This window comes from Propithecus coquereli, unplaced genomic scaffold, assembly GCF_000956105.1.
Source record: "Propithecus coquereli isolate 6110/MARCELLA unplaced genomic scaffold, Pcoq_1.0 Scaffold202, whole genome shotgun sequence".
In the NCBI taxonomy this organism is placed as follows: domain Eukaryota; kingdom Metazoa; phylum Chordata; class Mammalia; order Primates; family Indriidae; genus Propithecus; species Propithecus coquereli.
Window position 1 is genome coordinate 3,597,479 of NW_012145190.1, and position 12,905 is coordinate 3,610,383.

Genomic DNA, 12,905 nt, shown 5'->3' on the forward strand with positions numbered 1-12,905 from the left:
CATTATTTACTTGTGAAGTATACATAATGCATACATGTATATTCATTTTTGACTATTTTTACACAATAGTTAGTATTTCGACTTTGATTATTTTTACTTCACATATTCCAGAGCTCGTTCCGTGTCAGTATACGAAGACCATCCTTTCATTTCTCCAGGTGCATAATAATCCATCCTATAGATGTACTATTTTCTACTTACCAAGTATCTGTTCATAGACATTTGAGTTTGTTTTGATCTATTGCTATTAGGAAAAAAAATGCAATGATAAATAGCTTAGTGCATATGCTTTTTCCTATTTTGGCCATTATGTCACTGGGGTAGACTCCTAGAAGAGGTATTGTTGGTCGCAAGAGAAATTTAACACGCAGTTTTGCTAAATGTTGCCAAATCTCCTCAAGCAATGTATGAATGTTTGTTTCCTCCTAGACTTTCCAATGAAGTCTGTAGTCAAAAGTGGAGATCTCACATAAAAATGCCCCTGAGATATAAAAAACACATAACACACACCTATAGTTGCGCAGATAAAAAATGGAAAAAATGTTCTCAAAAGAGAGGGAAAATATATGTTTTAAAAAGAAAAAATATAGTGTTAGACACAAAAAATTTTGTCTCTCAAAACCGAATCCACCCATCCTTGCCCTGCTTGGATCGTACTGTGCCTAGACACTATCGATAAACCCTATTGGGTGATTTCTTGCTTGCCAGCCCTGGCCAGGGAATGTCTCTGCCACGTAGTGGGCCACAGCTGCACCTAGTACAACCATATTCAAAGGGACCTTAAAGGTGGGAGGCTTCTTCCATGTTTGTTCCTATGTTGGTGCTCTGCCTCAGACCCAGAGTAATAGCTGCTCTCTCTCTCTTCTTGTATACTTTGGACTTTTCTTGATTACTTGATAGTTAATTCACTGTTACCAGGTAGTAATCATTTGTATTAAACTTTACCTGTTAAAATTACTGTGTGGATTTCTGTCTTCTGACTGTGTCCTTACTGATAAGAAGATTGAACATCTTTTTATATATTGAAGGGCCATTTGTGTTTCTATTTTTATCAAACCTGGCATTTAGACGTTCCATCTTTCTACTCCTAATATCTTTAATTCACTCTTTCTCCCAGCAACCAACATCATCTAGACTACCATACACACTACTCCAAAGCTTGCATATATTGCCCAGGGGACACCAAATAAGCAATTATTCATAAGGATGCTTTTCACAAACTCTTTATTACTGTTGAACTGCAATAACACAAAACGGTTAGCAACGCACATTCTGGAGTAAGGAAAAACTGTTCAAATCCCACTTCAGATCTGTATTAACTATTTGGAATTTTTTTTTCAAGGTCCACCTTACTTACCATGATGGAGGATGCATGCGTCAGAAAACACGTGTATAGGAGGGCATTGACAAGCAGTACGTGCATGGTAAACATCAATTGGTATTATCACTCTGCCCGAGTTCCTTCTACTTATGACCCAGAAGAGGACTGGCTGAACAGGTTCTCACCATTATTCTTAATTCATATTAATGTATTAGCTCCTCTAGAATGGAAATCACATCTTTATTAGCCATCACTGCCTCTATCAGTGGCCTGATAAATGCCGTTGCTTAGTTATCGGGCTTTAGAGTTCCAAGGTTCTTCATGAAATGTTCACTGCAGCTTAACTGTTGTATGTGATTCATACCTTATGGTACCAAGATCAAAATCCTGTATCTACTGTGAATTCTCAGACTGCTCCATGGAGATCACATTTTTTTCCTGACTTCTGGTTGGTTCTCATCCTAGTGTCAGGGAGATTAGCATCATCTAGTGTCTCTTTGATGACACTCAAGCTAGGATCAGAAGTGAATTCTCTTCTCTTTCTGAAGCTCTTCATGGCCTGAGGCTAACCTACCACCTACTCTGTCCAGAACCTGATTACTCCCTTGTTGCCTGGAAATCTCATTCTACCACTCTCTTATTACCTAAATTCCTGACATTCTTTGTACCTTATCACTGCTCCTTGTGCCATGTGATCTCTCTTCTAACCTCCATCCACACTCCAATTGCACAAACCTTAATTTCATTTAATTTATCAGTTTATTCTCATATAACAATTTATTCTTAAGTGAAAGTTATTTATTTTTGTATTAAATAAATCTTCATTTTTTGCTACTTATGTTTTCGACTCTGCATTGATGGAAGCCTACTGTATCTTCCCTCCAAGGTAACAATATAAAAAGGCAGAGGGTTAAGACTTAATCAAAATAATGTGAATGTTTCTTGTCTGAATTCCTGGACACAAAACATCTTTTAAATCTTTGTGTACCCCAGCATTTAGTGCAAACTGCATTGATTAAATGGTACTGAGAGACAGATTAATTATAGTGTCTTCTCAAAGTATCATAAATAATGCAAAGATACAGATATTGACACAGATACTGATCAACTTATTGTAGAAATTGTGTCTCTTATACAGAAGATATAGAGGATATATTTGGGCAATGGGGCATCTCATAAGTCTCCAACTAGGCTATATAGGCTGATAACTTTTTCTTACTCTGTACACTGAGGAAGAGTGTCAGGGTGAGGAAAACTCTTATTTATTGATTATCTATATGTATTGGATGCAGCAACTTACATTCATTAATTTGTTTTGTCTCCACAGTCACCCTATAAGGTAGGCATCAGAAATGAAAAAGCTAAGGCACAGAGATTTAGTGAAATTGCCAAGGTCGCACAATCAGTGAGCTGCAGAGTTAGGATTCCAAGACAAGAGAGTTCTGTTCTCTCTACCTCCATGTCTCCTTCATTCAACTCCATCACCATCATCCAGGTAGCCCAACTTCTTATATGAACATCTTATAGAAGGTGGAGCCAGAGGCAGAGCTAATCTGCTATTTTGTGGATTCTTTAGATTCTCCATAGGGGACCAGATCTCCAGCTGTCAGGGGAAACAGAAGGATATTTAATGGTGGTTAGTAATACGGGCCTCAAAATTTATTCTCCACCGGGCCCAGGAATCCCAAGGGTAAAGGAGAAAAATACAAAAGAGACCTGCAATTTCCTTAATGTCAGAGGGGAAAAGCAAGTAGATTACAGTGAGGTAACATGAGGAATACAGTCCCCAGATACCAAAGAACAAAAAATCATTCTACTTAAAATAAGTTAGGATGCTTCCTCTGGTCTGTTCTGAAGACTCTACGATTGGAAATAACTGCAAATGATGTCACAACTGCACTGTAGCAATATACGCCATATTTTGAAATGCATTTTATCCTGATGTAACACATTGGGATATTTATCTGCAAGGAAAAGTGAAAGAAAGACTCAATCTCTGCTGAATACAAAGTAATTCTCTTATCACAGGGAGGCTGAAAACGGTTTCAGTTTTCCTACTTCTATAAAGGATATTCTCTAAAGACCATTCCAACTATTCTTCCTGCTCAGCCTGGGAGAATTAGAGTGAGTGCCTTTTTAAGAAAAAAGATTTATTTATTTTTTGTCTGTTTGCTTTTTTTCTTTGGTGAACTTAGGCATTGGACAGGAGAAAGCAAAGCAATCAAATAGAAGTCAAATAGTTATAAAAGGTAAGGAAGAAATGTAAAGACTTCTGTCCATTTAACTTAATAACCTGATGAAATATTCACAATCTTGTTAATTTTATCAATCACTGATTGACCCAAAGTTGCAAAGTCACTGAGTTGCTTAGTCACTGAGTGACTAAGAAAGTGTGTTAAACAAATGCTATGTCCATTTTTTTAATCCCAAATTTTATAAGTCATTAGGATGAATATAAGCAGCAATAAATAATATGATTTTGAGACCCTTTTAAATACCAGAAATATCTCAGGAAATTTAAGTATTACTTTGAAGAACTCTTAGAAATTGAAAACCCAGATCAAGAATCTCTACGCTAAAATGTTGACTGAAAAATCTAAGCAGAGCGAGGGGAAATATTAGAGAAAAGCAGGAGGGGGAGACAGAAGCATGTAATTCATAATGTAAGATGTTAAAAAAAAATAGTACATTTGCTATGTTGTTAATATATGTGAGTTCTAAGAAAGACAGTTTTTGGTAGCTGTAATTATATTTTCTCTTATGGAGGTATATGGCTGACTTTAACGCAGTTAAATGCATTCTAGAGTATTACTGAAACTCTGAGAATTACAGTACCAAGTGCTCTGTATTAATGCTCACATGTGTTATTGACAAGGATTATTCTAAATGATGTCAAATGTTAAGAGAATGATAGTTATATTGGCTGGTATAAATTTAGACTCCATTAGCCTAACTTTGTGACTTTGGGCAAGTTAACCTTTTGTACTTCACATTTCCTATCTGCAAAAAGGGGGAAATAAACTGTTTATCACATGAGATTTAAATAAAATTATATAGACAACACACTTAACACAGCGTTTGTAGAACATAGGAAATCATCAACAGATTTTAGTACATTTCAATACTTGTCATTTTTCACCCATCATTGTTTACTGTGTATGTTTAACTCATCTGAGGCATGTTATTCTTTTCACTATTTCTGCTAGAACAATACTGTTAGGGAAACTTTCTGTTTGGGGATCAGAGAACAAAAAGATCCATTCCTTCTTTCTCATTCTTTCTGGAGATGCTATTCTATGAAGTTCAAACAGCAAGTTTACTTCTGGGAGGAGAACCTAGGTTGTACATCTGTGCCAGTAAAATGCAGAGAAAAGTAATGTGGTGTTGAGGAATAGCAAATAATTTGGCATCAAGGGACCAATATTCTAGGTCAGGAGTCACCACTGTTTAGCTGAGAAACTCTTACACTTTGCTGACCTCATCTTATGAAAGATAATCTTATTGATACTCTCGGGATATTGCTTCTGTCTTTCTCTGATTTGTGGTCAGGCTCCTATACAATAACGGGTGCAATGCCATGTGAAAGTGTTATGCAGTAGTAGTCTACACAACGTCAGCTTTCATTGTTGATTGGGATGTTGAAAGCCTATCTCAATGACAACGCAGTAGAGCTGAGTATAAGTAAGTACTTCTGCGTGCCGCAGTGTCTGCGAGCATGGAGCCAGCCCTGCTCACTCTGCTTCCCAGCTGTGTTCAGGACCTTCCTTACCTCCAGTGTTAGCAAAGGTGCCCGATAACTTTGACCCCATGTTTTAATTCCAGGGAATATCAAACAACTTCTTTCTGTGAATGACGAAGGATTTACTCTTGCCTTACTGTCTGAGCTATATTTTGACAGCCAGCCTAGTACAATTTACTCTTTTATTCAATAATCTGAAGTCACGGAAGGGGTGAGGTGCTTGAGAGGAAGTGGAGAAGCATTCCGCTGTGCTGTGGCTGAACATCAACTTGGAGATCTGGTCTGGGCATTGACTCTGAGTTTTCTTTTTTTCCCTTCTGCTTTTCTTGCCCTGTATTTGGTTTCATTATACCTTGCGAGGGGCGAATCTTATTTCCATTTTGATTACTTGCTATTAAATTATCCCCCGGAGTCAGGATGGTGGCTGAAAACTTCCACTTGTCACTTTTGATGTTCTCTGGTTCTCTCGTGAGCCTGTGAATCTGAGTGTGAGGGATTTTCACTGCCTCAGCTCGTTCTATCTTCTCCATCAAGGATGTCCGCCGATTTTTACAGTATGATTCTCTAAACATTCAAGTGAATTATTCAAAATTCACAAAATTTAATTGATTCTTTTTTTTTCTTTGTAGATGTTAATTCTGGGAAATTGGGGTGGGGTTCGAACTGTACTAGCTGCATGGGAATATCCTTTATCCCTTTCCTTAGCCGTAAATTTTTAAAGGTTCTCCCCTCGTCACCCCAAGAGATTCAGCTATTTTCCTTGTCTGCTACTGTTGACTAAATTCGTTAACTTTCAATATTTTAAATTCATTCCATTACCACTGAGTTCATTCTGTCAACTTTCTCCAGTTGTGTCTGGAGGGTATGTTCACATGTCAATCATAATAATTTATTTATCATCAATAATTAAGAAAGTCATATCTTAATAATAAGTTATTTTAATTATCCAATAAAAAGTTAATGCCAGAGTGATTGTAGTTAATGTATGCTAAATCGCTTGCCTCAAGTTCATTAGTTAGTGGGCAGCACATCTAGTACTCAGATACAAGTCTTTTGATTTGATATCAAGTCCGGCTTACTTTTCACTATGCTTTTCATTTTTCACTCTTCTGTTAGAATTTTTATGCTTCATTAAAAATATATTTATAGCTCCATTGTGTGTTCATCTGACCAAATTGGATGTTCCATCTTCTCTCTTATTGCAGCTGATATGATCAGACATATGAAAGCAGTCCGAGGCAGAAATCAAACAGAAGTGGTAGAGTTTATCCTCTTAGGACTTTCAGACAATCCAGATCTACAAGGTGTCTTCTTTGCATTGTTTCTGTCCATCTATATGGCCACCATGGTGGGTAATTTGGGGATGGTGGCATTGATTAAGATTGATCCCTGTCTCCACACCCCCATGTACTTCTTTCTCAGCAGCCTCTCTTTTGTTGATGCCTCTTACTCTTCTTCTGTCACTCCCAAGATGCTGGTGAACCTCGTGGCTGAGAATAAGGCCATTTCTTTTAAAGGATGCGCTGCCCAGTTCTACTTCTTTGGCTCCTTCCTGGGGACTGAATGCTTCCTGTTGGCCATGATGGCATATGACCGCTATGCAGCCATATGGAACCCCCTGCGATACCCAGTTCTCATGTCTGGGAGGATTTGCTTCTTGCTAGTGGCGATCTCATTTTTAGCAGGCTTTGGAAATGCAGCCATACACACAGGGATGACTTTCAGATTGTCCTTTTGTGGGTCTAACAGGATCAATCACTTCTACTGTGACACTCCACCCCTGCTCAAACTGTCTTGCTCTGACACCCACATCAATGGCATTGTGATCATGGCTTTCTCCAGTTTTAATGTCATAAGCTGTGTTACGATTGTCCTCATTTCCTACCTATGTATCCTCATTGCCATCTTGAAGATGCCTTCATCAGAGGGCAGGCATAAAGCCTTCTCCACCTGTGCCTCCCACCTCATGGCTGTCACCATATTCTTTGGGACAATTCTCTTTATGTACTTACGCCCTACATCTAGCTACTCTATGGAGCAAGACAAGATTGTCTCTGTCTTTTATACAGTAATAATACCCATGCTAAATCCCCTCATCTACAGCTTGAAAAATAAGGATGTGAAAGAGGCCCTAAAGAAGGCCTTACAGAAACACGTACTGTGAATCCTGTTGTCTGCCATCTTGTTATGTAGAAGAAAATATAGTTTCATATGAATTTTGTCTGATTGCTTAAGCTCTTTCTCTGTGCTAAAGTAGATGATTTAAAATGAAGTCTACTTCTTTATGTCCTAGCATCTTAAATATGTATACAAGGACCCATCTACTGAATCAATACAGTGGATGAAGTTTGTGTCTGATAAAGGTATCAAAACACTTGGAATTGACTAACCTGGGCTTAAGTTTCAATTTCAATATTTAGGTTATCTCAAGCTCAGTTTTGTTATATATACATTGGTGTCTTTGTTTGGACAAACTCTGAGGCAGATATTTGTATGCAGAAAGGTTATCGGAGTGTTCTTAGGAACAATCCCTGTGTTGTGAGGGAAGTAGGATTACACTGAATAAGTTGCATTATGATGAATTTGCAACAGAGGACTCAGCCAATCCTACATGGTGTTCTGGAGCAGATGTGGCTCCTCACAGATATCCCAAATTGAGGAAAAAGCGTCAGTTTTGGATGTGGGTTACTCATTGGGAGGGGACATTATTTGAACAAGGCAATTCCTGCTAGCAGGGGGGATTCCAGGAGTGAAAGTCAGCTGTCAACTGTCAGCTGGCAATACAACTGTGAATGGGGGAAATGCATACTTCAATTTTGAGAGGCAAATCTGGGTGCTGTGCCACAGCATCTACAATAAATAAAAATACTACTCCACTCACCTGGATAGCAAGAATATCAAATTAGATACATGAAAGAGTCTTATCAGGTATTATAAAATTATGCAAACCACAGCAATAATGGGGGTATATTTTATTGACTTTTGAGTTAATTGGAATATTTTGATGGTAGTAATAAATGTACTTTAACTTTTTATCTCTACTCCTCCCAAGGTTTCACATAGTTTCCAATAAACGTTTGAAAAATTAAATTGCATATATCTTGCTTGTTGCAGTGGGATGGGAAACTATCAATATTGGAGTAATGAGACAACAGCCTTCTTTGATGACATGGAATTTTCAAGGAGGTATAAATAATGAATTGGAATCAAGTAAATGTCTAGTCCCTATATATTTTTTTTCATTCCACCATCCACTGTAGATCATGAAGGAGAACATCAGTATTCTGCATGCTCCAACTGTCCCCACCTCATCTCTAAAGAATTTATTAGAGACACAAGGGAGAATTTATCACATCCTGACCACCTTCAGCAGTCCTCTCATATTCCCATAACTTCCAGTTTCAACTGTTAACCAAGATTTCTCTCAAGGACGCCCAAAACTATATCATGACTTGTGTCCTCCTTCAATTTCCTTTTATTCTAGTTCTTCTACTCTAATAGCTATCCTTTAATTTTTTCTTAATCACCAATGTAAGGAAAGTGTCCCATTATCATCATTCATCACTGTTCTTATGTCCACATTTTCTCATTGCACTGCTGAGATTCCATGGTCCTTCATATAATGACACGCTGTCAATTGCCCTCAATTCCGTGGTTCCACTGTGCCTCTCTCTACTCAGTTCATCTGACTAAATATCTACTTAGTTAAACTTAATTGTTTCTTTGCTGTGTCCTCCACTTAAACTGCTTTGTGCAATTATAGAAAATCCTTCAGCACTTTCTGTTGCTGATGTGTTGCTTCATACTTCATCCTCCAAAACATAATCAATAACATATGATTATCTCCATCTTACTACCTCTGAATCTTTATACATATACTCTTCCTTTCCTTCCATCATAATAGATAATGTATCTCTGCTTCTATCTAAGAACAGCTTTTTCACATGTTTGGAGCTTTCCATGGACTTACTTCTGAAATTATATCTCTACCCTCCCAAGAATTAGTTGCTCAAACTCTATTGTAATATCCTCATTTGTTTGTAAACATTGTCTAGTATCCGCTTTCTTAGTAATTTTCTTGGCTGAAGTCCTATCCAATCAACAACTTATTAACTTATCTCTACTCCTGTTAACAATTAATCTTTTCAAAACAGCTACCTTTACTCATTGCCAATATCCCATTTACTCTGTAACATGTTCGAGTTGTATTTCTGTAACATTTCTGTATTGAACCTAATCTCGTCAAGGCCACATGATGCTTCAACACTACTGGATCAAAGGTCACTTTTCTGTCTTACTTTTACTTGATATCTCAGGGGGACTTGACACAGTTAATTCCTCCACCTGCCTTGATACATCCTTTTCTATGCTTCTATATCATCCCATTCTTCTGTTTTTCATTCTTATTCCATTCCTACATCTTCTCAGTTAGCTATTAAGTCTCACCCTCCTTCTCACGCTGGCCTCTAAATCCTTGAGCAAGAGTCTTAAGTCTTAGTATTTGGTTCTCCATATGCAGCCAATTCTTAGGTAATATAAGAAGTGTGCAGTGATCCCAAAATCTCTATCTCTAGTTTTAGCCTCTCACCTGAGTTCCAGATTCATAAATTGAATTAACAACCTGCTATCTAGGGTGAATTTGTGTGTAGGAAGGGATCAATAAATGAGTTTTTCCTACATAGTGATTATACTCACACAGCTATAAAATAATCACACTTTCTGTAATACTAGGATGGACTATACCTTAGCATCATATTTATACATCATTAGGCTTAAAATATTCTTCTCCATGTTAAGTTACAAACTGTGTTTTCTGTTATACTTCTTTAGTTTGTGATTAGAGCAAGAAAATGGGCACCTTTTATATCTTCACTCATAATTCATTCAAAAATATTTGTTGAAAACTTATACATACCATATATTGGAGATTTGTGGGTAAGAAAACAAAATTTCTTATCTATTAAACTTACATTTAAGTGAGGAAGATTTTATCACCTACATTACATTTATTATACATGTGTGCATGTACATGTGGGTGTGTGTATATATGTACGCATTTGACATGGATATCAGTGGTGCTTTCAAGAAAAATAAAGCAGGCAATAAAATAGGGAGGGGTCGAGTCAGTGAAGAACTCTCTGTGCAAACAACATTTGAGCAAGTCCTGAATAGGGATAATACCGTGTGAGTGTTTGTGGAAGACCTTTCTGAGTGTACACATAGGAAATGCAAACACCCTGAGGTAGGATCCTATTCGGTTTGTTAAAGGAGCTGCAAGCAGACAAATATATGTGGACCAGAGGAAGCAAATTAAAGGAGGAAAAGAACTGCAATCAGGAAGGTGTTGGGAAAGAGTGCCAGATAACATAAAGCCAAGTAGCTAATAAATAGGTTTTGTACTTTAATTTTTCAAATCACTCTGTGATAGCCATCTTCCCCCAACTCCAGACTGCAAGTTGTGTGAAGGAATTGATCAGATTAATTTTGTTGAGTACCCTACCAGTACCACGGATAATACCTGCTTCATGAATAAATTTATTAATATTTATTGAATGAATGAATAAATTTATGAATGGAGAGCCATATTCTAGTAGAAATGAATAAGGGATACATTTTAACTGAAATTCTGAAGGTTGGAGTCAGAATTCGGTCAACTCCTGTCCCGTTTAATTTAATGCTATGCTCAATGGAGCTTCAGGATCATGAGATCTTTTTGTTCTTCTCTAAATTCCTAACATACTCTGCGGGGAACGTGGCCAGTGTTCCCTGCAAAAAACCGGGTCCCTTTGGTAGAGTTGCAAGGGATAAGAAAATAATAGAGAGAAATGTAAAATGGAAGAAATAAAAGAATACACTGAGACAAAGATATAGTTTTATAAGTTTATAAAGATTATAGGCAAAGCGGGAGCTCAGGGGGCTCAGACCTCTCCGTTGGTCTCAAAAGCACCGAATGAGGTCTTACATAGTAACTTATACGAAATAGTGAACAATTGTCAGGGGTAACAGATTTATATAACAACAGGTAGTACCTCTCAGGTTAACAGATTTTCAAAAGGCTTTTACAGAAGGCTTCTACAGATTCTTTAACTAATTCTATTTATGTGAACGGTTACAAAGTCTTTCAAAGGTTAATTTCTAAATTCTAAGGTAAGTTTATCATTTAAACAGAGGGATTAAACAGAGATATGTAAGCTCCATGTTTATTAGGTTATTATGAATGGAGACAGGTAGTCTAGAGTGGTTTAAACAAAAGCTTTGCTTTTAGCCATTTGGGAAGCTGTTCTTTCCGGAAAGCTCTTTGTTCCGGAGGGCACTCCATTGTCATCTCTCAGCCTATAGTTTTTAACAGATTCACTTGTGCTTTACAAAGCAAATCCAATTTTTTAGGCCTGAGAAACATGGCGCCTCGTGGGATACAGCCGCTACTGCCTTTCAGAGACACCCTTCCGAGTGTAATAGCATTCGAAATGCAAACCAACACATTCACATATTCTTTTAGGGCAAAGCTCTGTAAAACTCTTAAAACAAATCCTGTCCCAAAACATGTTTAATACTAATTCATGGAGCGACAATACTCTCCCAAGTATAAGTGGTTCACTGGGGAAAATGCAGTTCGGTTGCCTCAGTGAAAAATGTGTGCACTTCATACTTGTGGATTAACATGTTTCAGACTTCAGATTTTCAGTGTTTTGCAGAGAATTTTAAGTATCAAGAGAATGATCAGAGCCTTAATGAGGCTGATGCTCTGCCTTGGATTCAGAAGCAACACATTCTACTCTTAGTTGAATTAATTGACCACAGATGACATCTGCCTTCGCTGATACATTTATGTCACTTGCACAATTTTTCAAAGCTACAAATCTGTTAGAAACAGAAAACTTGTACTCCTACAAAAACCAATACGTAAAACAAAAATAAACTAATGAGTACCACCACCTTCAGTGAATATTTCTTAAAGACAAAAGGTAAGATGATTTAATTTATCTTAAGGTGTTCAGATGTGTAAAGTTTCAAGAGGACTTAAAAAACATTAGAGAAAATCAGACTAAACACATCAAATTGAATATGTCTGAAATACTGAATTTAATGTTATCAACTAAACCATAAACATGGATTTTTTTAGAAGAGAAAAGGTTTAGGATCATTATACACAATTGAAAAATTTTGTATAATATTCATTATATCCATACACATACATGCATAAATGCATGTATACATGTACATATACATGAATGTGCATGGAATAAAGAGACAAAAAATTACTTTTATGTATAAAGAGTTCCAGAGCACATGACACATTTAATTCTCTACATAGGGCATTAAATAAAATCATTTTATGCCATTAGATGCATAAATTGAGAAATCGATGGCAATTTTCAGCCTTGATCGTATAGTTTAGTTGTGTTTGTTCTATGACATTGAACTAGTGTATTAATAATATCTTTGAATTCAAATCTAGGTTTCATACAACAAGGGTAATTCTAGGTCTATTAAGTTTGTTGTAAATCCATATGTCCATGAGGGATAATGTATTCAATTCTTTTTTGTAATACCTGACGTGGGGAACCTCATATATATTTCTGTGAATATGAATCTAAATTATGTGCACATGCTGGGAAAACAGAGTTACAAAAGCTAAACAAGTTGCTTCCCTCATATATACACATATATATACACCATTACACATAGGATCATATATGCAATATAAATATGATACATTTTATGTCAGTTTATACGTTTATTGTGCATATAATGTGATTGCTTATATGTGTGTGTGTGCGTGTGTGTGTGTGTGTGTGTGTGTGTGTGTAAAGAAACTTCAAGAATGACTGCAAAATTTTAAAA

General features: G+C 36.8%; 2 protein-coding genes across 2 annotated transcripts in view; both read left to right on the forward strand.

Moving 5' to 3' along the window:
- Window positions 1–6,251: 6,251 nt before the first annotated feature.
- LOC105810018 (olfactory receptor 5AP2-like) lies at window positions 6,252–7,241 on the forward strand. Its single transcript, XM_012643926.1, has one exon. The coding sequence runs from the start codon at window positions 6,271–6,273 to the stop codon at window positions 7,222–7,224; it is 954 nt and encodes a 317-aa protein (XP_012499380.1). The 5' UTR covers window positions 6,252–6,270; the 3' UTR covers window positions 7,225–7,241.
- Window positions 7,242–11,982: 4,741 nt separating this feature from the next.
- The window catches only part of LOC105809983 (olfactory receptor 1020-like), a 3,354-nt gene continuing 2,431 nt past the window's right edge, over window positions 11,983–12,905 (forward strand). Inside the window, 1 exon segment of the mRNA XM_012643892.1 lies at window positions 11,983–12,025. Within this exon segment, the coding sequence (XP_012499346.1) occupies window positions 11,983–12,025 (43 nt within the window).

Excerpts from the sequence above, each read along its gene's own strand:
- LOC105810018 (XM_012643926.1), top strand. The coding sequence starts at position 6,271 with ATGATCAGACATATGAAAGCAGTCCGAGGCAGAAATCAAACAGAAGTG.